The sequence below is a fragment of the Micromys minutus genome (genome assembly GCF_963924665.1).
Source record: "Micromys minutus genome assembly, chromosome: 9".
NCBI classification, from domain to species: Eukaryota; Metazoa; Chordata; class Mammalia; order Rodentia; family Muridae; genus Micromys; species Micromys minutus.
In genome coordinates this window covers 21,430,223-21,454,050 of record NC_137978.1, presented here as the reverse complement: position 1 = coordinate 21,454,050, position 23,828 = coordinate 21,430,223, and the positions used below count along the sequence as shown (strand labels likewise).

At 41.5% G+C, this 23,828-nt stretch overlaps 1 protein-coding gene across 1 annotated transcript in view; it reads left to right on the top strand.

The window, feature by feature from the left end:
• Positions 1-2,509: 2,509 nt before the first annotated feature.
• The window catches only part of CCDC171 (coiled-coil domain containing 171), a gene marked incomplete at its 3' end in the record, with an annotated part of 277,402 nt that continues 256,083 nt past the window's right edge, over positions 2,510-23,828 (top strand). The window contains exons 1-6 of the mRNA XM_080920918.1: positions 2,510-2,533; positions 8,816-8,960; positions 13,094-13,229; positions 14,851-15,025; positions 20,159-20,349; positions 23,113-23,244. Coding sequence (XP_080777044.1) covers positions 8,914-8,960; positions 13,094-13,229; positions 14,851-15,025; positions 20,159-20,349; positions 23,113-23,244 — 681 coding nt within the window. The 5' untranslated portion in view covers positions 2,510-2,533; positions 8,816-8,913. The remainder of the gene's footprint in view (positions 2,534-8,815; positions 8,961-13,093; positions 13,230-14,850; positions 15,026-20,158; positions 20,350-23,112; positions 23,245-23,828) is intronic.

Here is a 23,828-nt window from a genome sequence, read left to right as displayed (position 1 = left end):
TCGTGTGATCTGCGCACGCGCACTCCACCCCTGGCGCATGCGCAAGCTAGGCCGCCTGGCGCGGGAGCGCGCGCGCGCGGTTTCGGGCCCGCCCTTCCAGCGGGAGCCCGCGTTCTCTGGGTACGCGCGTATCCAGGAGCTGGGGCTCCGGCGTCGGGCGGGAGGGAGGCGGGACGCTGGGGACACTGAGGCGAGGGGCGGACCTGCCGGGGCGGGGCCGCCCAGAGTCCCGTCGCGTGTTCCCAGCCCCCGGAAGTGGCCGTTGTAAACTTCACCTCGTAGACTTTCTCTATCCTGGTCCTAGCGTCCATCGGCTTTCCTCAGTTGTCACTCTTTCTCCTGGGGATTGCCTGGCCTCCCACCCCGACCTGAAGCTGCCTGGGGGTCGTGGGTGTGCAGGCTGGACCGCGCGAGTCCGAGGTAACCGCGGGCTGTGGGTGCGTGGAGACTGGTGCTGAGAGGAGACTGGGCTTGCAGTGGGGACCCGGCTTAGGGATGCTGACTGGTGCGGACACGCCTCCATCTCAGTCGCCTGGGCTCTCTGTCCACTTTGAGGAACACTTGCTCTTCCCTGATGACCGATGGGGACTAGAGTCCTCTGAGGTCGTTGGGATCAGTACCCAAGGATCACACCCCCCCTTATTTTCCGTGTTTTACCTTCCTTTCATTAAAATGCTAACCACACATTAGGCACCCTACAAACGTTTGATAGGCGAGACAGCGAGTTATTCAACTTCTGCCTATCCACCTTGACGCTTAGAAAAGTCAGCTGAGAGTTTTTAAAGCTGAATTTTGTGTACAAGTAATCCCCCCCCCCTTTTCTTTACTTTTACGATATTTATCTTGGGCAAATACATACCTCAAAGTCGATATCAAGCTCCTAAGACTGTACACGTTGATGTTTTATACTTCTCATGGTATTGGAGAAAAGAAACTACCGTTTTATTATTTGTTTTTAGCAGTGCTTAGTAACGAAAAACAGTGATAGAGCTGGAAATGAAATGCTTCCCAGTTAAAGGGAGAGGAATGAAACCGGTGCAACGAGATACTAGAAAAAGTGAAGGCAATTACTTCACTTAGCCTGGAGCTTATTAGCTATGTCAGGCAAATCATCTAGTTCCTGGACCACTGGTTCTTTATAGCGGATAATCCGAATGGGCTTAAGACTTTCAGGTTCCTTTTACTTTTTGTTTGAGTTTCTTTGTCTTAGTCTTGTTTTATAGAAATCAGAGGTGGGTTGAGAGGTGGTTGAGATTGAACGAGAATCATAGTCAGTTCTTCAGTGCCCCCTTGCCAAGTGAAAAATGTAACCGCTGACACTCCCACACACCTGTCACGACCAGTGAATGCAAAACTGCATAGAAAAAGAAAAGAGATGGATTCAGTTTTAGGGAATCCAAGCCCTTTTCTCTTGACCCAAGAGCAAATGGCAAGGTAAAGAAAACAGTTTTATTTGGTTAGACACCATACTGAGAAGGTAGTGGAGCAGTGTCCTGAACACAGGTTGTAAGTTCTTCTCTTCTTAAATCAAGAGTGAAAGGGTGGAGGGGCTGACTTAAAGACGTCATGAAACCTGATGCTTGTCGGTGAGTTGGTGTTCATCAATTTGAAGGGGGAGGAAGGAGATGCTAGGCTATGCTCGCCCAGGGAGCACAGGCTTTCCCAGATAAACATAATAGATCGTGGAGGCTGCTGGGCTGTTTTCTTGACCCAGAATTTATTAGAAGTCATCACGATATGAGTGTGACTTTTAATTCTTCTAGTGGATATTTTGGTACAATCGTTCAACCTCTGAGAAACCCAGTTTCCTCACCTGTGAAATGTGCAAATTGTAGTCTCTGGAGATTAAGGGCAGGATGAGATCAAGTGTGCTTAGCGTCTAGTATGGCACAGAGTTAAGTATTCTACACTAGCTCTGACTTTTCACCCACCCCCTTCCCTCTGAGTGTTGGGAGGTGAGCATGCCTCGGAGGAACGAGAGAGGGCTTTGAACGGTAGGAAAATGTGTGCCAAGATGGCCAACAAGTCCGAAAAGGCTGGGTTGATGTTCTTAAGCACCCACTCTGCTTTTTTCTTCTTTAAGGAAACGTTTCTTTTTAATAGATTTATTTATTTATTTAATGTTTATGAGCACACTGTAGCTGTCTTCAGACACACCAGAAGAGAGTGTCGGATCCCATTACAGATGGTTGTGAGCCACCATGTGGTTGTTGGGAATTGAACTCAGGACGTCTGGAAGAGCAGTCAGGGCTCTTAACCGCTGAGCCATCTCTCCAGCCCTACTTCATTATTCTTAAAAAGGAAACCGGTTTCATCATTTTTATTAGTAATTATTTATCATCATTATTAAAGCTATGCATATTTGTGTTTATTGTGTATATATTTGTGCGTATGAGTGCAGTCAGAAGAGAGTGTAGAGTCCTCTGGAGCTGAAGTTACAGGCAATTGTGAACTGCTATAGGTGCTGGAAACCAAACTTGCATCCTAGAATGAGAACTTCATGCTCTTAACTGAGATCTCTCTCCAGCCCTTGGTGAGTCTTTGCCTGTCTCCAGTAACTTGTTACATCATTTTTAATTCTTTTGCTTACTTCCTTCACCTTGAAGTTTAATACTTTTTCACAAGATTTGTTTTTAAATTTTTAATTGTGTTTTGCATGCATTGTGTGGGAGTGTGTGCATGTGCTTGCATGTTCCCTCGGGCCGCTCAGAGGCTGGAGCGACAGGTGGTTGTGAGCTGCCTGCTAAGATTGGTAGCTGGAACCTGACCCCTAGTCCTTTGTAAGAATAACATGTGCTCTTAACCACTGAGCAATCCTTCCAGAACCCATTTCCCCTGTTTTTATTTCTCTTTTGGGACATTTTGTTTCATTAGGTTTTATGTTCCCTTCAATTTAATTTTCATGACTTATGTGGGGTTTTCTTTTATTCCTAGGTCTTTCTGATTCTTGTCACTGTACCATTTAAATTTTTTTTTTTCTTTGTCCTCAGAGACAGTGTCTTATTATGTAGCTCTTGGTTGCTTGGAACTTACTGTGTAGACCAGGTTCAGGTGCTGGATTAAAGTCTGTACCTTATCCTTCCTTCCTTCCCTCTCTCCTTCATTTCTTCCCTCTCTCACTCCCTTCCTTCCTTCTTTCCTCCCTCCCTTTCTTTCCTTTTAGACAGGTTCTCACTGTGTGTTTCTGGCCACCTGAAACTTGCTGGGTAGATCAGGATGGTGTAGAATTCACAGAGATCCTCAGAAATCTACCTCTCTCTGCCTCCAGATTCTGGAACTAAAGTTACATGCCACCATATCTCCCCTTCCTTCCCCACCTTTTCCCCCAAAGCAAGGTCCCTCTGTGTAGCCCTTGCTGTCCTGGAACTCTCTGTAGACCATGCTGGACTTGAACATGGAGGTCTGCTTGCTTCTGCCTGCTGTCTCCTGAGAGCTAGAACTAAAGGTATGTGTCGCTGACCGTACCCCTTGCCTCTCTTTTGTCTTTGCCTTTTCCTGGTGTTTTAAAGTTATTTTGAAGTAGTTGTATTTCATCAGTCTTGTGGCTATATCTTTCATACGTACATAGGGTATAATTTTTTCTTTGTGATCACACTCTTCTTTTGCTTGCTTGCTGATTTTTTTATTTATTTTTTAAAGATAAGTTTCTCTATGTAGCTGTCCTGGAACTCATTCTGTAGACTGGGCTGGCCTTGACCTCAGAGATCTGCCTGCCTCCTCCACTTCCCAAACGTTGGGATTAAAGGCTTGTTGCCTCCACTGCCTGGCTCTTTTGCTTATTTTTATGGAAGATAGATAGACCTACACCTTTGAGAGTGAGGCAGGGCTCAGTTAAATTTCTCTAACTTTATAAAACAACTTCACAAAGCTGTTTCTTTCTGCATATTAACGCTATGGGGATTTACTTTTGAGATTTTTCTGTTTCCTCCTCAGTTTGGTTGGAACATCTTCCCTCCCCCCTCCTCTCTCCATCTCTTTCTCCCTCTCTTTCTGCTCTGCTTAGATTCCAGACACAGAAGTTTCTCTTCAGTGCTGGAAAGACCTTAACAGGATGACTCTGAGAGCTATCATGCTGAGCCTGCTCTTTCATGACTGTTTACAATGTGCATTTTAAGTGCCCACTGTTAGGATGGTCAAAGCTCTTCAGCTTTGATCTACTGTTCTCAAATAGTCTGCAATGAATATCGGTTTCCTCCCCAGGGTTCTCTCAGATGCAACCTGTCCCTTTGTTCTCTAAGGATTTCCACAGCTTCTCTGATTTTCTTGGCTGATGGTGTTTTGCTAAGTATTATTCATGATTGTATTCTCCTCATCTTACAGATTTCCTTATTTACATTAATAAGGAAATTATGCTATAGAAAAAGGGGCCAAACATGGCGGCTCACACCTGAAAACCAGCCCTTGGGAGGTGGGGTTAGGAAGACAGGAGTTAAAGGCCAGTCTTGATTACATAACAAATTTGAGCTTCATGAGACTTTGTCTCAAAGAAACAAAAATAAAAAAACAAACAAACAAACAAACAAAAAACCCCACAAAACAACAACAACAAGAAAAACCAACAAAAACCAAAGCCAAAAAGAAACAAAAAAACAAAACCCCAAACCTCAAAACTCAAAAAACCAACAGAGGCGTAGTGGTGTGTGCTTTTATCCTAGTACACAGTGGCAGACAGATCTCTGAGTTCAAGGCCAGCATGGTCTACAAACTGAGTTTTTTAGACCAGCTAGGGTTACAGTGAGATCCTATCTCAAACAAAACAAAACAAACAAAAACAGCAAAATCAACCAACCAACCAACCGAATCTCTCCCAAATGAAAGCTAAATCGATGAAAAACAAACCAAGAGCCTTAAATCAATACACATCGGTGGTTTGAGGACACATTCCACTACCGTTCTCTTATCTTGTGCTATTCAACTTTAAAAACTTTTATCCTTGTATGAACATTCTCAACTGTCAGTGTTAGCTTTATACTGTTGTATAACAAGTTACCACAGCTACGTACACTTTAGGTAATATTCCGGGGTGGGCTTACCATGTTATCTTTGTGAATGTTCTGGCTTAGACACCAGGGGAATTCTCTGGGGTTCTGTAGAAGCCTATGTCTAGAAGACTTTAGATTGGAAGATGTTAGGTGACTAAATACACAGAAACAAACAAACAAACAAACAAAAACAAAAAAAAGAGTTCTTTTAATTTGCTTTTATTGAAACAAACTCAATAAATTTGATAAAGTGTTTCTTCTCAAGACAAAGAAAAATAAAACAAAAATAAACAATTTTAAAGTTGTTAATATCTAAGAAAAATTCTAGGGTCTGGAGAGATGGCTCAGGGGTTAAGAGCATTGGATGCTCTTCCAAAGGACCTGAGTTCAATTCCTAGCCCTGAAGTGATGGTTCACAACAATTTTTAACTCAAATTCTAGGGGATTTGACTTCCTCTACTGACCTTGGAGGAGACCAGGCACACATGTAGTATACAGACATATACGTATAAAAATTAATACGCATTTTAAAAAATTAAAGCTACTTTTGTTATTTGTGTGTGTGTGTGTGTGTGTGCACGTGCGTGTTTATGAAGAAATTCAGGCCCCTGTACTTGTTAAGCAGGTGTCCTACCATTGTCTCTAGTCCCTCTCAAGTTCCTTCCCCAGAGGGTAAAATAGAGATCTTTTTATGCTGTTGGACTACCTAAGTGCACATGCATGTGTGGAGATTGTGTATGTATGTATTGACGTTTTTTTCCACCCACAAAAATAACTCATGCTGAGTTGGAGAGATGGCTTAGAGCACTTGCTGCTCTTGGAGAGAACCCAGGTTAGAGTCTCAGTATCCCATTGATGCCCATAACTGCCTGTAACTCCAGTTTTAAGAAATCTCACAGTCTCTTTTGACATCCACAGGATGCACATGGTGCATACGTATAACTCCCAGACAAAACATTCATACACAAAAATAATAAAATTATTTTTAAAGAGTTCTTTGCTGCGTGTGCCAGTGATCCCTGGATGTTGCTCTAAGTACAGAAGAGTCTGTTTCTGCTAGATTCCAACTCGTCTTCCAAGTGTTCTGAAGATGGCTTGTTCGGGGTATAATCTTTGGGATCATTCTGGTAGTATGAAAAATTTGGGGGGCTGGAAAGATGGCTCAGCAGATGAGAGCACTGGTTTTGGAGGACCAAAGTTCAATTCCCAACACCTACATGGCAGCTCACAACTGTCTGTGACTCCTGTCCCAGGGGATTCAACACTCCTCAAACAGACATACATGCATTCAAATCACCAATGTACAGAAAATAATACATTATTTAGAAATTTTTGGGACTTTTGGATGTGGGGTAGGGAGACACAAAAAACAAAATAAAAAACCAAAATAAAAAGAAAAAAAAAAAACAACAAACAAAACCCTAAAATGTGGCTAAGTGCTGGTGTCATTTCCCAACATTCCCTTCCTGGGTGACTGGTCTTGGGCAAGCCATTTGGCTTTTCTGGCCAGTTTATGTTCTTTAATGGAAGCAAGGGTTACAAAGGCAGGGTAAGGTCAAACGGCGCATCCCTTTCTGAACCATCATTTACCTTGCAGGAAGAGCTTGGGCTTGGAATCTGACTTATGACTGGGAATTTGGCCCTCTGACGGTTCCTTCAGGCTATTTCAATTCTACCCAGTGTCTTCATTTTGTCCGTGCAGATCCGTAGGGAACAGAGCTCTAGGTGCAGTTGCAGATGCTTGAAGTGCAGTTCTGGACACTGCCATAGGTGCTCAGTAGGTGACAGCCTTTGTCACAGCTCTCCTCAAACTCACTTCTTCAGGACGCTGGAGAAATTAGATTTGTCTTTTCTAGACTTGGCTAAAATTTCATCTTGTTTCCCCCTGAACCAAATTAGTCTCTCAGCTGCAACTGTTTGGTGGAGTCTGGAGTCAGTATTTCTCAGCACTAGGGGTTTTGTTTTGGTCTTCATCTAGGCTTGGCTAGTGGGGGAGAGGCAGAACTGTGCTGACATCTTTTCTTGTTTTTCTCTCTTGGGTTCCTTTCTACACTCACACATCACTAAGTGGTTATTTTATTATATCCTTTCCCAAAGCAAATTACTCAGCCATTCCCCTTTATTGGGGATCATTAAGCTTTTTAGAGTTCCATGGCCCAGTCATAAAAATGGACAGTTGCTGAGCCTTGGCTGTGTTGTAAGAAGTCAGAGCTTGCTGTAGTTAACTCTTGGGCAGACAAGGGTGTTCAAAGACTCTTAAGAGTTGCCCGAGGCCATATCTTAAGAGGTGCTGCTTGGATCTTGCTTCAGGTCTCCTAGTTTAAAGTTCAGTCTTAGGACACTGGATTTTAGGAACTATAAGGAGGTATTTGTGGGATATTGATATCATATATTCAGAGGAAATTAAGGGAACGTTGGGAAAATGACACTGGTACTCAGCCATGTTTTAGGGGTTTTTTTTGGGGGGGGAGTTTGGTTGTATCCCTCCCACCCCCAATTTTTTAAAAAATAAGATATTTTCTTTACATTGGTGATTTGACTGCATGTATGTCCGTGTGAGGGGTGTAGGATCCCCTGAGACAAAAGTTACAGACACTTGTGAGCTACCATGTGGGTGCTGAGATACCATTGTGGTAAATAACGTGATTTACATGCTTGGAGCTGTATAATTTGGAATATTTCAAATTATTCTGGAGGTTTTAGAAATTCACCCAGAGTAAGTGACATTCTTTCTTTGGAGGAAATGGGTTTAAATTATTACATTAATTTATGAATGAAGACCTTTTGTACAGATTTGCAAGAAATGTTTTTATAGTGATGTTGATGTGGTTTGATCACTGGGTTAGTTTTTGTTTTGCTTACTAACACCACAGATTTGCTAGTGGTAACTTACTGCTCTGGTTGAAGATAATGGTGTAGTTTTCTTTCCTAGGACTTAATAAAACACCAGAGAGATTTCTGAATTGTATATGTGGTTGGATTATTACCTATCCTGTTTTATGTCTTTTCAGTCTTTGAATAAAAGTACCTGAAATTAAAAAACAAATTATTATGACCGCTTTTGTTGGGAGTATTTTGGCATTTTCAGTGACAACATTGCATTAAAATATCCTCTTTATTTAAACTGAATTCCATGTCCCAAACATTGGCACCATATATTCCTTTTCAAGTACAAGAATAATTTGTCAAATGTTGGTGCTGGGGCACATGCCTTATTCCAGCAGGGAGGCAGAGGTAGGTGGATTCATAGGTCTACAAAGTGAGTTCCAGGACAGCCAGGGCTACACAGAGAAATTCTGTCTTGAAAAAAACAAAACGGGCTGGAGAGATGGCTCAGTGGTTAAGAGCACTGACTTGTTTTTCCACAGGTCCTGAGTTCAAATTCCAGCAACCACATGGTGGCTCACAACCATCTGTAATGAGAGCTGATGCCCTCTTCTGGTGTGTCTGAAAACAGCTACAGTGTACTCATATAAATAAAATAAATAAATCTTTAAAATAAAGAGAAAAACCACAAGCAAACAAAGGATTAAAAAGCCCAATAGTTTTATTATTATTGCTGTCTTTTGAGATTGAGTGTCTTGTATCCCAGGCTAGCCTCTACCTTACAGTAGCTAGTAGAGAATGACCTTGGGCTGGGCCCTGCCTCCCTCAGCAGCTGGGTTTGCACCTGTGTGTACCACAACCAGAGGTTCGGTATAGGTTTTTAGAATTGTCTGTGTTCTAGTCCATGTGATAATTTAAAAATTAGCACATAGGCTTATAGATTAAAATAAGGCTTATCTCCAGATTCAGATATAAAACTGCCATTGTATCGTTTATTATGTTAACAGACTTTAGTCCATCTTACCAGGAAGTCACAGACATCACCATAAGAAAGTCTATTATTAAGAAACAGTGAAGTATTTTGAAAAAAAGTGGAAGACTTACCATGAGTTTAAGCACTTCAAGTAATGCCACTACTGGGGACACCCAAAGGTAAGCCTCCAGTATCTTTCTTTGCTTGGGGAATGTTTTGGATTGCAAGAACCAGGGAAAATTAAGTGGGTGATGTAAGGATTCTCATGGGATGGTTAAGGAACTAGGTTTCTTGGACCGAAAGAGCAGCAGCACCTTCTGAGTATAGTATTGACTCTCGGGACCCTTTGGATTCCTTTGTTAACTTGGATCTTAGATTTGTACGTCCAGGGCTGTGTCGCGCGCCCCACGTCCTGCCGGCAGGAATAGGCGTGCAACAACAGGATTCTTCTGCGAACAACCTTTATTGTACAGCACTCTGAGCAGGGGACTCCCTGAGCAGGGAACTTCTCTCTGAGCAGGGGACTCCCTGAGCAGGCGATCTCTCTTGGTGCTTGCCTGGTGAGATCTCCCTCCACGTGGGACTTCCCTCTAGCAGGGGTCTTCTCTTGAACAGGCGATCTCCCCCGGTCAGGGCATCTCCACTACTGGGTCTCCTCTACCGGGTCTTCCCACGTGGGAGAGAAATGCACTGCTTATATATGCCTAAGAGACTTGTGTTGCTACCTGATTGGTGCATCCTCCAGTAGCTCATTCACGTGCCCCGAGATTGGGCTGTGACTTATGTGGTTATTCGCTCTAAGTCTCTTGGCTGGGCAACAGCTCTGTTTGCTGAGTCCTCGGTGGGAAGCTGGCGCCATCTATTGGCACCAACGGCTTCCTACAGGGCTGGAGAAATGGCTTAGTAGTTAAGAGCACCAACTGCTTTTCCAGAGGTCCTGAGTTCAATTCCCAGCAACCACATGGTGGCTCACAACCATCTGTAATGAGATCTGATGCCCTCTTCTGGTGTGTCTGACAGCTACAGTGTATATATATATATATATATATATATATATATATATATATATAATAAATAAATCTTAAAAAAAAAAGATTTGTGTGTCCAAACTTTGTCCTCTCACTAGAGACTTGGTTACTCTGCAGAACTCCAGTTTTTGCCCCTGTGTTTCCGTGTTTCTGTCTATTCATGTGGGCCATTCCTCTTCTTGCCATAACCTCTGTGGCTTGACCGTCTGAGCACTTGATTAGTTTCTGCTTCCCTACTGCTTTTATCTGGAAGGCGTCTCTTTGACGTTGTTCCTCTTTTGGGTATGTGCCATGTTTACCCGTCTGTCCTTGGTAAGATGCTTTAGTAACATTTACTTCTCATGTTGGAGTTTATAATACAAAACGGATTATTTTGAAGGGTATGATTTTTTTTCTAAGTGCATTTTTCAAGTAAATAAGTTTAGTGATTTAAAGTAGCCCGGCTTGGTGTTGGTGCACATAGCCTTGGCACTTGGGAAGCAAAGGTGAGTAGATTTTTGTGATTTCAGTCAGCTATATAGAGCAAATTTTAGATTAGCCAAGACGGCATGGTGAGACCTGTCTCAAATAAAAAACAAAACAGAAAACTAAATGTTTAGAAATTTTATAGTCACAGAACAGAGTAATAACTACAGAATGTAAAAATTGAACATTTGGAGTTGTCTGTCAGTTGCTTCAAGTAACTATTTAAAATATATTCTGCAACAGACTCATAAAGGTTAACTATGGATAATTCTTTTCTAATTTTTTATTTTTTTATTTTTTTATTTTTTATTTTTTTTGAGACAGTGTTTCTCTGTATAACCCTGGCTGTCTTGGAACTAGCTTTATATAGTAGACCAGGCTGGCCTCAAATTCAGAGATCGCCCTGTCTTTGCCTGCATAGTTCTAAGTTTAAAAGTGTATGCCACCTCCCACCCAGCTGAAGCTATGGATAACTCTTCATAGTCTGAGAAGGATTGATAGAGACTACGTATATATGACATATATATGTATATGTAATCTTTCCTCTTAGAGTTAACTATGGGTAATTCGGTAAATATTTGTCCAGATGAAGTAGCAATATCTTATGTAAATATATATTAAGAAACCAACAGGGGGCTGGAGAGATGGCTCGGTGGTTAAGAGCACTGACTGCTCTTCTAGAGGTCCTGAGTTCAAATCCCAGCAACCACATGGTGGCTCACAACCATCTGTAATGGGATCTGATGCCCTCTTCTGGTGTGTCTGAAGAGTGTGACAGTGTACTTATCATACATTAAATAAATAAATAAATCTTAAAAAAAAGGAAAGAAACCAACAAGTTGAGTGATTGCATAATTTCACATCCCTGACAGCATTTGAAGGCTTTAGTTTTTTTTTATATCCTTTTAAAGTGTCAGCACTTTAAAAATTATTTAATTTTAAGTAGTCACTCTAAAGAATGTAAAATGATCTGTTGCTATGGATTTAATTTGGATATTTTCAAGAATTAGTGCTGTTCAGCATCTTCACATGTGCTTTGACCATTTGCATATCCTCCTTGGGGAAATGTCATTTTTGTCCTTTAACCATCTTAAAATTTGTTTTTTATTATTGAACTGAATTAATTCCTTGTATATTCTGGATACAAGTCCTTTATCAAGTAATACAAGCATTTTATCCCATTAAGTCCCTTGATTTTTGGTTTTGTTGATTCTTGTATGGTGTGAGGGTGGTAGAGATGCTGGGATGGAATCCAGGTGAGAAGGTGCACTGCTCCTGAGTGTGCCCTCCTCATTCTCCTCAAATATGCTGTGAAGTGCAAATGCAGTTAACTTCTAAATTCTATTGATCGATTCTTTTACTGTGTGGATTGTGCTTTTCATTTTTATCAAAAAGTCTCCCGTTAACTTAAGGTCACGAATACTTTTCTCCTATTTTACTTTTAGGAAGTTTTACACTTTTATTTTTTGTGTTTGTTCCACTTTGTTACTTTCTGTGCAGTGTGTGAGGTTAGGGCCTGAATGTATTGTTTTGCATGTGGATAGCCAGTTGTTTCTGAACATTTTCTGGTAACACTATTTCTCCTGATTGAACTATCTCAGCACTGCTGTTGAGATTGCTTCTTTCTTTCTTTCTTTCTTTCTTTCTTTCTTTCTTTCTTTCTTTCTTTCTTTCTTTCTTTCCTTCCTTCCTTCCTTTCTTCCTTCTCTCTCTCCCTCCCTCCTTCTCTCTCTCTCTCTGAGCAATAAACACAAGTGTATTAACAAATACTAGAATGATCATCTTCTTACTAGGCATTCATAAATGTTTCAGGTCTCCTCTTCTGGAGACTGATGGAATGATAATGAGGGATCATATTAGCATATAGTCATCCATAGTGTGAAGATAGTTGGTTAAGATTGTTATTCACCATTTATATTGTTACAATAAGGACAGCCTTCAGCTGGGTTAGCAACATGTGGTATAACAGGTCTTTGTGAGGCCAAGCAGCAACAGTGCCCCGCAGTCATGTTCCTAAGAAGACTGTCTTAGTTACTTTTCTATGACAGTGCTAAAACACTAAGGCCAACTCAAGCCCCACTCCCTCCCTACGGGAAGTGAGGGTATGAATTGAAGGAGGAACTAAAGCAGTGCACCTCCTGGCTTGCTCAGCCTGATTTTTCAGGACTACCTGCTCGGGTGGCACTGCCCACAGTGGGCTGGGCCCTCCCCCATCAATCATTAAGCAAGACATTTTCACGTAAACTTGCCTACAGGCAAATCTGATGGAGGTAGTTTCTCAGTTGAGGTTCCTCTTCCAAGAGAGCTCTTGCTTGTGTCAGGTTGATAAACATTCAACAGGACAGAAAGGTAAACAACCGATACCCTACAGTGTTGTAAACTTTAAGCTTTGGCATTTGGCATCTAGTTGCTTTCCTTCCTCACTGCCTGCTTTGAATTCTTAGTCGGTTATCTGCCTGTTTGCCGCCTTCTGTTCCATTACTGTGACTCCATCTTCATGTCTCCTTGTGCTCTACCTAGGAACATAATAAAAAAGAAAGTCGTCTCACTTTTCCAAAAGCACCCAGTTGATATGATTGGCGGGTTTAAATACAAATCTTCAACAGTGTAGTATATTTTCAGTGGACAGTAATTTTTTGTTATTAGTCAAATATGATGGCGTTCCTCCAAGTTTGGCAGAGGACATGCTTCTCTGGATTGTGAATTTGTTACCTATCCTAGGATCTTATCATATTCTGTTTTTATAAGAAGCTATAAGAAATGTCATTAGAATTTTTTATTGCTTGAGAATTACATTTTATTATGACCTTATTGTATAGGTTGAAAAATGCCTCACTGGATGTGAAACAAATGCTTAGGACTGAAACAGAGTCAGATGTCACTGCTGATCTCAGAAGGAAGCTCCACCGGGCTAAGAAGGAGAAGTTAGAGATGACAACGAAACATAATGCGGAGGTATTATTTATTCCCTCCCACGGGATGTAGAGTTGAGTTCCGCTGAGTGGGCCACACGCTTTAGTCCCAGCTCTTGGGAGGCAGAGGCAGGTGAATTTCTGAGCTCGAGGCCATCCTGATCTACAGAGTGCACTTCAGGACAGCCAGGGATACACAGAGAAACCCTGTCGTGAACTCTCCCCTCCAAGAAAGTTGAATTTAGTTTTTGGTTTTATTTCATATTAGAAACAAATTTAACTTTGGTCACTATGTATTCTTGTGCTTCAGAGGACATTGCAATAAAGAAAACACTTTTAGACAGCAGAATTGTATAGGGGATATTAAAATTGAACTTTAGCTAATTATGTTTATTTGTATGCTGTCTTAAATGCATTTTGATTAGTTAATTCAAACGTTTTAGTCTTTGTGTGTGGGAGAATATATGTCATGTGGAAGTTAGGAGTAATTTGTGGTACCTTGTTTTCCTGAATAGTTTTGTTAACTTGATATAAGGTAGAGTTATTTGAAAGTTAGAAAATGCTTCCATAAGATCTGGCTGTAGAGCATTTACTTAATTAGTTACTGATGGGGAAGGCCCAGCACATTGTGAGTAGGACTACCTCTGTGCTGGTGGTCCTGGGTTCTATGGGAAACAAGCTAGTAAGCAGCACCCCTCCGTGGCCTCTGCATCAGCTCCCACCCTTAGGTTCTTGCCCTGTGTAACTTCCTGTCCTAACTTCCTTTGATGATAAAGGGTGATGTGGAAGTGTGGGCCAAATGAACCTTTTCTTCCCTAACTTGCTCTTTGGTTATGGTGTTTCACTGCAGCAACCCCAATTAAGTCACGTGTGGTCCGAGGGACTGAAATTGAGATCATCAAGATATAGATAGCATCAGGCACTTTTACCAGTTGAACCATCCTGACAGCTAGATGCATTTTGACTAGCAAGCTTGGCATGATGAAACACTTTATTTGATGGATGTTTTCAATGACTGGAGAATTTATAAATTAGAAAAATACTATTTTGAGAGAGAGCTCTTGTTACTTTACCTAGACCTTCCTCAAACTCAATCCTACCTCAGCTTCCCAAGTGCTGTGAGCTCATGTGTTGTTATTGTTGTACATGGCTTAAACCAGTCACATTTTTTGAAATTATAATACAGATTCCTTAAGGATGTGAGCTGTGGAACAGTCTTTTTCTTAAGTACTTTGTATGTAAGCTTTTAATTAGTGTAATTCTGAAGTTATCTTTGTTTTTGTTTTATTATAACATCGTAATAGTGTGTACGTATTTCATACATATGTGTATTTCATGTACAGTAGGTTTCTTTCCCTTTTAAGAGAAAAGAAGAGGACTACACGAAGTTTCAAGTGTTTATCACGGGGCATGCATTTTTGTTTCCTAGACACGATTTTGTGATTCACATGCACAATTTTTCCTTTGTGGCTTTTCCTCTAGTGGGGTCTCTATAAGGTGCTTATGATTGTCACCTGGTAAAGCAGTGTTTCTTTCCTACTGTTTCAGAAAATGTCATCGTATCCATTCTAGTAAACACAGAGCGAGGTTTCACTAGTAAATGCAGTCTCATCAACTTACAGATGTTTTAATGCTAGTTCATGAGCTCAGGAATCTGCTTTTAGCTGTCTAGCTACGAGAGCCAGATTGCCAGGCTGCGGTCTGAGGTGGAAAAAGGAGAAGCTCTGCGACAGCGTCTGGAGTACGACCTGGCTGTCCTCAGAAAGGAGGCTGGTCTGGGAAGACGGGCGGCGGAGGAGAGATTGGCCGAGGCTCAGCACATTCAAGAACAGCTTTGCGGTAAGGTGCTTCTCCTCCTCAGTTCAGGGCGAGTTTGTTCCGCATCTGAGCTTGCTGTCCCATACTGGATCTATGTTTTTTGTTTTTAAAGATTTATTTATTTATTTATTTTTAAGATTATTTATTATTCTTTTTTTTTAAGATTCACATTATGTATATAGTACACTGTCGCTGTCTTCAGACACACCAGAAGAGGGCATCAGATCCCATTATAGATGGCTGTGAGCCACCATGTGGTTGCTGGGATTTGAACTCAGGACCTCTAGAAGAGTGGACAGTGCTCTTCACCACTGAGCCATCTCTCCAGCCCCATCATGTGGGATTTTTTTACCCCTAGGATTAGATGTGTGTTTGTAAGATGTTTTAATTCTTCTGTTTCCACATTGGGGATTTAACCAAGGGGTTTGTGCATATCAGGCAAGCACTGTCACTGTGTGTGTGTGTGTGTGTGTGTGTGTGTGTGTGTGTGTATGTGTATGTGTGTGTAGGGTGTGATATATCCCAGCATGGCTCACACTTCTGTGTAGTTAAAGATGACCTTGAACTTGTAGTCTTTCTTGCATTCAGCATCTAAGATGTTTTCTATTGTTTCTGATTTATGTAGTGCTAGGGTTGACTGAACAAAGTGCTTTGTGAATTACTAGTCTAGTATTCTACCAGCTGAACTGTATCCTCAGCCCAGTTAATATTTTAAATTGTTACATGTATAGAAAGAGAATACAGAATTCTGCTGATCAGGGATTTAGGATTCTAGTCCTCTAAGCAATATGCAGAACCACAAAGCAGGTATGTGTGTGTGTTCTATATGCACTCTAGGCCCATTTATAACATACTCTGAGTAAAACTTTCTAGGCAAACTGTGCATGTTGAAGAAACACTGAAAGTGACTGCTATGCAGGACTTAGTTATACATAAATAAAAACTCATGCAGATTCACTTAGATTACCATATAACTAAAGCGAGCATCCAGATCATGTTATAAAAAGTATACAATGTAAGGATTGTGTTGAACTTACATAATGAAATATTACTTAGCCATAAAAAGGGACCAGACCAATACTAATACATAAAGTTAATGAATCTTATAAATATGTTGAGCTAAATTTTTTTATCCATGAGGACATCTCATGCAATTTTTTTGTACATAAAGTTCTATAATAGCAAAAGCTAATTGTTAGTAATAAAATCTGAATAGTGGTTTTCCTTGAACTGAGTAGGCAGTAGGTACAGATATGAGGGAGCTTGGGGCTGGAAAATGACTCAAGAGGTTAAGAGCACCGAGGACCTGGGTTCGATTCCCAGCACCTACCGAGTGGCTCAAAACTGTTTGTTAAATCAACCAACTCTCAGGAACTCAGCGTCCTCTTCTAGCTTCTGTAGGCACCAGGCATGCAAGTAGTGAGCATATATGCATGTAGGCAAAATACTATATACATAAAATAAAAATAGAAATGAAAGAATTACGAAGAGTTTTGGGTTAAAGGATTTTTAAAAATTTTGATATTGGATCACGTGGGGGTATGACATTTAGATAAGCTAAGGGAAGTGTAGCCTAAAAATCTTACATTTGTAGGATCCTAGATGGTAGAATTTGTTCATCTCAGTGTATGTGAATTTTACTTTAAAAAAGGCCATATTGTATCCACTTAGCAACCACATTAGCAGTTTTTCTATTGATGTATGCGGCAGTGCATGGGTGAGCTGTCCGGCTGCTCTCTCTGTGGTGGGCATGAGTGGATGGGGTGTGCACAGATGGAGGGTGATTAGACAAATGCAGTAAAAACCAACAGTCGTCTGGGGCAGGCTGGAGGGCTCCAAACATTTTCTATGCAGCCATGTTTCCCCCACACGCTTATCTGTGCACCACAGACTATGTGGTGCCTGTGGAGCCTGAAGCTGGCATCTGACTCTTAGCTTTCTTTCAAAGAACATGTTGCCTTGGAATCACTGCCATTTCCTAGCAGAAGAAGAAGCACTGGGGCTCTGCAATGGTCAAACAGAGGGACCTGGGGAAACCAGGGGAAACCAGGAAGATAATAGATCTAGTATTAAGTGTATAAGAGCCATTATCCTCTAGTGGGGCTGGAGAGATGGGTCAGTGGTTAAGAACACTGACTGTTCTTCCAGAGGTCCTGAATTTGTTTCTCAGCAACCACATGGTGACTCACAACCATCTGTAATGGGATCTGATGCCCTCTTCTGGTGTGTCTGAAGACAGCAACAGTGTACTCACATACATAAATAAATCTCTAAAAACAGATTATTATGTTCCAGTAAAGACCACAGTCATCAGCTGTCACTCATAATAATTTTGGGGTTTCTTTCCTCTTCATTGAATAGGTAGCCAAGAAGTGTGAGAAAGATGCTGCTAACTTTGCTTCTGCCCTTGGGGTATTCAGGCTGGAAGGAAAAAAAGATAATCCGGGTCGTGAGGAAGTCTAATCTCCTAATGAGGGGCACTAATGTTGTTAAAAGATGATGTTTCAGGTTTCGGCATCAATGTTAGAAAAATGATGGGGGGGTGGATATGGCTCATGGAGGTGCAGCGAGGACTGGGGGCAAGGGAGATGCCTCTGCAGGGCCTATGCTGGGAATCCCTTCCAGCGGAGGGACCAGCCACAGGACGGTATAGTATAGTACAGAATAGAGTTTATTCAGGTCTTGGGGGAGTTAAAGAGGGTAGTAGAGGCAGAGAGAGAAGAGAGGAATAGAGAAGTAGAGGAGAAGAGGCCGGCCAGGAGCACATGGAGAGAGGGGGGAAGGGAAGGGGAAGAGGGGCAAGGGGGGGAGAGCAAGGGAGCAAGAGAGCAAGAGCAAGAACAAGAGAGCCCCTTTCAGAGTCAGGTAGCTGGGGTGGGGTTTACAGAATCCCAACACAGGCCCTGCTGTGAGCAGGAATGAAAGGAATGAAGCTTGTCTGGGTGGGTGGGCTGGAAGGAAGGAGGTCTGTTGTCTTGAGTGCTACTAGGTAAGAGGGGGGTGGAGGGGACACCCTTCTTGGAGATGGTTTTCAGTGTTCTGCTCTCTTTATTGGGGCAGGAGTAACAAGGGCTATATAAACCTTGGGGAGTGGGTACGTGTGCATTATTGTTTGGGTATGAGATGCTTTATTTGAATGAGGGGAAGTCCAGGTTCTTGTGGGACATGTCCTTATAGGAAGAGAGGAAGTTAAACCTTTAACCTTGCCTTGAGGTAAAGGTGTGTGTGTGTGTGTGTGTGTGTGTGTGTGTGTGAGAGAGAGAGAGAGAGAGAGAGAGAGAGAGAGAGAGAGAGAGAGAGAGAGAGAGAGAGAGAGAGAGAGAGAGAGAAGATACTTGAAGGAGGCATGGAGGCCCAGAACAGGGAGAGAGTGATGCTTACTCCTGCCGGTCTCAAGATGAGATTTTTGGGGATTGGACATGCATCTACCTCACTCTTGCTCGAGGCCTGCTTCCCTGGTTAGGAGCACCTGTTGCTCCTGTTTGGTTCCCAGGAAGGTCACTGTCATATGTATCCACTTAGAGGGACCTAATGCCCACTTCTAATCTCCCTGGGCATCAGACACACGTGATGTTCATATGTACATGCAGGCAAAGGACATAACAGCATCAAATAGACGCCACTGGCTTTTAAAGATAAATATGGAGCTGGAGTGATGGCTCTGTGTGTAAGAGTCTCATGCATGTAAGTTCCTAAGCATGCAGGCCTAAGTTCAAATACCCAGCACTGACATAAAAGCCAGCGTGGCCAAATGTACACATGCACCGCCATGTTGTAAAGTCCGAGCCAGTGCCGCACTGGCCACAGGCAGGAGGATCATTTGGCCTTGCTGGCCAGCAGCAGAGCTCCAGATTTAGTGAGAAACCCTGTTTCAGAGAAATGTGGTGGAGGGTGACAAAGCAGGTCAGCTGACACCTTTCTGTACCCTTCACACATACCACACACTCATGCACACATGGACACTTACATATATGCAGAATAAAAGTAATAAAGTAGTCCCACTTAAGGCCTTGCTCTAAAGGGGAAATGCACAGATTTAGTTTATGAAACTATTATTGTAAAGAAGTGGCTCTAGCACTGTGTGTGTGTGTGTGTGTGTGTGTGTGTGTGTGTGTATGCTCGTGGTGTTTGTATATCTGTGATGGGATGCATGTGGGAAGTCACAAAATAACCTTTTCAAAGTTAGTTCTTTTCTTCCATTGTGGAATATCTGAGGTCAGTGCTTTGACCACTGAACTAACTTTTTTTTTTTTTTTGATACTGGGTTTCTCTGTGTAGCTTTGGCTGTCCTGGAACTCCCTCTGTAGGCCATGCAGGCCTTGACCTCTGTGATCTGTCTTCATCTGCTTCCAGAGTGCTGTGATTAAAGGTGTCTGCCACCACACTGGTCCAGTTTTGTTTTCTTTTTGTTTTATTTATTTTTTTTAAACTTTATTATATTTTTATTACAGAATTAGAAAATGTCAAAAAACAATTGTTTGGAACCAGAAAAAATTAAAAAGGAACATAATAATTGATTCATCAAAAGACATTCTAGTTGCTGTTAGCATTTTTTCCCCTTTCGGATTATGAATTTCTGTGATTTCAGTGGAATACTTTTGACAGTTTCCTTAAGATATGATTTTGACTTATTTTTTCTTCAGTATTTCTGTCATTTCAGGAACCACCTTAAATAAATCTGCAACTATTCCATAATCTGCCACTTGGAAAATTGGAGATTCTGGGTCTTTGTTAATAGCCACAATTGTCTTGCTGTCCTTCATCTTCACGGATTTGCGTGTCATCCTTGCGCAGGGGCCATGCTAATCTTTTCTGTATCGTTCCAATTTTATATGTGCTGCTGAAGCGAGCACCAGTTTTGTTTTTTTGACCAGAGGAAAAAGTTAGCATTAGGTGAAGCTGGTGGTGCAGGTGTCTCTAGACACATGCATGCCTTCAGTATGCATGACTCATAGCAAAGCCAAGTCCTTCGGAGGTAAGGAAGAGTGAAAACCAGTGACGTAGTACAGCACAGAGAGCTTTCCTAGAGTCTACCTAGGGAAAAAGACCATGTTGTAAATAAAGTCAGCCCCATTGGTTAGATTCTTAGACTCTTATTGAATTAATATGTGGTTATAAATAAATATGTTAAATTTCCTATTGTATTTTTAATAGCTCAGAATTCAGAACTTCAAGGAAAGGTAAATGAGATTGAGAAAACACTTCAGACTTCCCAAGAGAAATGGAAAGAAGAATGCAGGAGATTTGAACATGATTTGGAGGAACGAGACAATATCATTCAAAGTCGCAATCAAGAATATGAGTTACTTATGCAGGAAAAAAGTAGGCTACAAAAAACTCTACAGGTAAAATGCTTTCATAGTGAATGTTTCTTCATATGATATCCGTTGACATGGCTATTACATTAAACTACCTTTGGGTTCCCTCCCTCCCTCTCTTTCCCTCCCTCCTTCCCTTTCCCCTCCCTTGCTCCCTCCCTTGATTCCCTTTGGAGGCATTTTGACTTATCCCCCGTGTTGTGCTTCAGCATTGTATGTGCGGTAGAATCCTTCCTTGACTGGGTGAGGCCTTGGGTTTGGTCCCCAGCACCACAGATAAATGGAAGGAAATCAACAAAAACCAACCAAACAAAAGGTGAAAATGGTATCCAAAAAGAAAGCAATAACTACTTCTCTGGATATACTGTGAAATCAAGACCTATATTCCTTTGGTTCTAGCAACACTAAAAAGTGAAATTTAAGAAGTGTGGATTCTAGATTTCAGTTTGAATATGCAATAAATACAGATGATTGCATGTTTTATAATGTCTTTTTATGTAGACCATATTCTATGATGAATTGTGAAATGCGAAACATTTTTTACTCAGGGTATTGTGAGTTGTATATTTTCTTTTTTCATTTTTTAAATATTCATTTATTTATTTATTATGTATACAGCATTCTGCCTGCATGTATGGCCAAAAGAGGGCACCAAATCTTATTATAGATGGTTATGAGTCACCTTGTGGTTGCTGGGAATTGAACTCAGGACCCCTGGAAGAGCAGCCAGTGCTCTTAACCTCTGAGCCATCCCTCCAGCCCCTGTTTCATTTTTTTTCTGAACAGTGTTTCTCTGTGTAGCCTGGCAGTCCAAGAACTCACTCTGCATACCAGGCTGGCCTTGAACTCAGATCTGTCTGCCTCTGCCTTCTGGATGTGGGATTATAGGTGTATGTCACAACTGCCCAGTTATAATAGTTCCATTTTTATTAAAAAAGAAAAGAAAAATATAAAAATGTCCTATATTTACCTTAAGTATTCATTACTTTTCTACATTGCTACATCCTTTTATGCTCTGAGGGACTTGACCTGACTGAGGAGGACAGGGAAATGAAGAAAGGACAGACAAAGGGACGTACAACAGCTGGGGCTGGGGGTTCTGGGCTCTCTGATGAAGAAGTCCCAGTGTCCTAGAAGCTCAGCATGTTTCTTATTTCAGTTAAACAGCGGGGCAGCTTACTCATACAGCTGGACAAGGAGGCAGGGACGGTCTCTGTAGGGGAACAGTCTTCAGGTCATAAACATCTGGGGAGGAAGCTGTGATGGACATTTTCTGCACACACTGTTAACATTTACACTTGGGCCCCAGGCGGGCGTTGTCATCCTCTAAGCCTCACCTGGGGTAGTCTCTGCCACTCCATGGGACTGAGCAGTGCCCACGTCAGACTTGTCAGACTTTCTTACTTTACTTGCACCCTATACTGCATCTTCACTAAAATACGATTCTACCAAAACATTTAGTACATGTAAAAGTTTTGTCACACATGTCCCCAGATCTCTTTTCTTTTCTCCTGTCAATGATCCTGGCCCATGTGCTGGTTACCACTTCATTGCTCTGCCCAGGTATTTGGATGGTGGATGTGTATGTAGGTATGGTTAGTCTTTAAGTCCTTGAGTGAATGTGTGTTACTCTGCCTGCATAAAATGTGACACCAGGAAGAAGGAAGGGTGCTGGGGGCAGTGTTCCTTACATCAATTAGCCCGCACCTTCAGGTATGAAATCTTGATATGATCTTGTCAACTACTTAGGATGTCTCTGCTTTGAGTTTAGGCTGTTGTCCTTGAGTGTCCCTGCTCTGTGATCCCCAGAGGGGTCTGGGTTAAACTGGAGCCACTTTTTAGTCCTTGGGTAGGGGTGGGGGGATGGGGGGAAACCTTGGCTCTAGAGACTTTTTGTTACTGAAAATTATGACTATAAAAGTTATATCTATAAAAGAGATCCATGTGGTCAGACCCCTTTCCCCTCACATGCACCATAGACCTTCTCTCATGTTAATGAAGACTTGATTTTAGACCTATAGGCTAGAAAACGTATCTGCACAGGGAACCTGTACTAAGGTTTTGAACCTGTATTAATTAGATCTTATAAATTTTGTGTACTTAGGAAAATTAAAAGGAAAAGCCTTTGAAACTATTCTTTATCTGTAGAACTAAAATTTTGTTATAATCTGAACTGAATATTTGTGTTTTCAAAGTTTTCACATCTAGGAATTTTCTTATTCTGATTTATTGAACAGTAGTCTTTCTCTTCTTTTGAAACTACCTTTTTTTCTTGGTCACATTTGCATATACATTTTAGGGATAATACTATTTACTCATAGGTAAAGATGTCACTATTAACTGGAATTTATTTTTATTTCTTTAAGTTTTGCCCCAACCTCTGATGTTAAATTACTAAGATTTATATTCTGACAATCAAAATAGTACTCTTATTAAGATTTTAAATGTGACTTATTACTTTTTTTGAGATGGAATTTTATGTGTTCTTGGCTGTCTTTGAACTTTCAGTGTAGACAAGGATGACTATGTACTTCTGATTCTTCTACCTCTACCTCCCAAATCCTGAGATTATAGGTGTGCACCACCATGCCTGCTGTTACACACATCTGGGCTTGAAGCATGCTAAGCAACTACTTGTAACCACATCTCCAGTCCCAAGATTTTGACATGGATTAAGAGTTTTTAACAGTCATTTGGGAGGGAGAGTCCCTTTGTACATTTAAAGTAGGGTTAAAAGAAAAGGTAACCTTTGCTGATGTAATAGTAAAGCAAGATTTTATTCATGTGAAGGAAGCACTGGAAAAGCATCAGCAAGAGAAGAATGAGATGGAGTCTCATGTCAGGGAGACAGCATTGGACGAATTTAGATTACAGTCAGAGCAATGGGAAGCAGAACGAAGAGAGTTACAGCTGATAGTACAGGTATTTAAAACAATTCGGTTTCTAAAATACGGTCCTTGATGCTTATGACATTAAAATTTGTAAATAAGACAATCTATTAATGCTCACTCAATGTGAAAAACAAACTTGCTGCATATCTCTTGCTGTTCCCGAGCTACTGATTCTCCTGCGTCTGCCTTCTGAGAGCTGAGCCAGCTGAGCCATGAGCCAGTGTGCTTACCTAGAGTATATGGTTTTTATTAACCTTTATTAGTATATACTAATTATACATAATAGTGGGTTTGTTACTATGACAATTTGATATGTTTATACAGTATATTTTGATCATATTCACCATCATTACCTTTCCTTCTTCATCCCAACAGTGCTCCTAACACTTCAGTGTCCTTCTTGGGGGTGACCTATTTCATTTATTTATGGCTGTCCACAGAGCATTGCAGGAGCTTGGGCAGCTCAGTAGTGCCTGTACCACAGAAGGTATTTCTTCTTCCCCTAGAACCATGAACTGCCTGTAGACGCTATGGAAGGGTGGGGCCGCATGGGGGCCTCCCCTAGCATCCATTAACTGCCCACAAATCCTTCAGGATGGATGTGGCCTCAAGAAC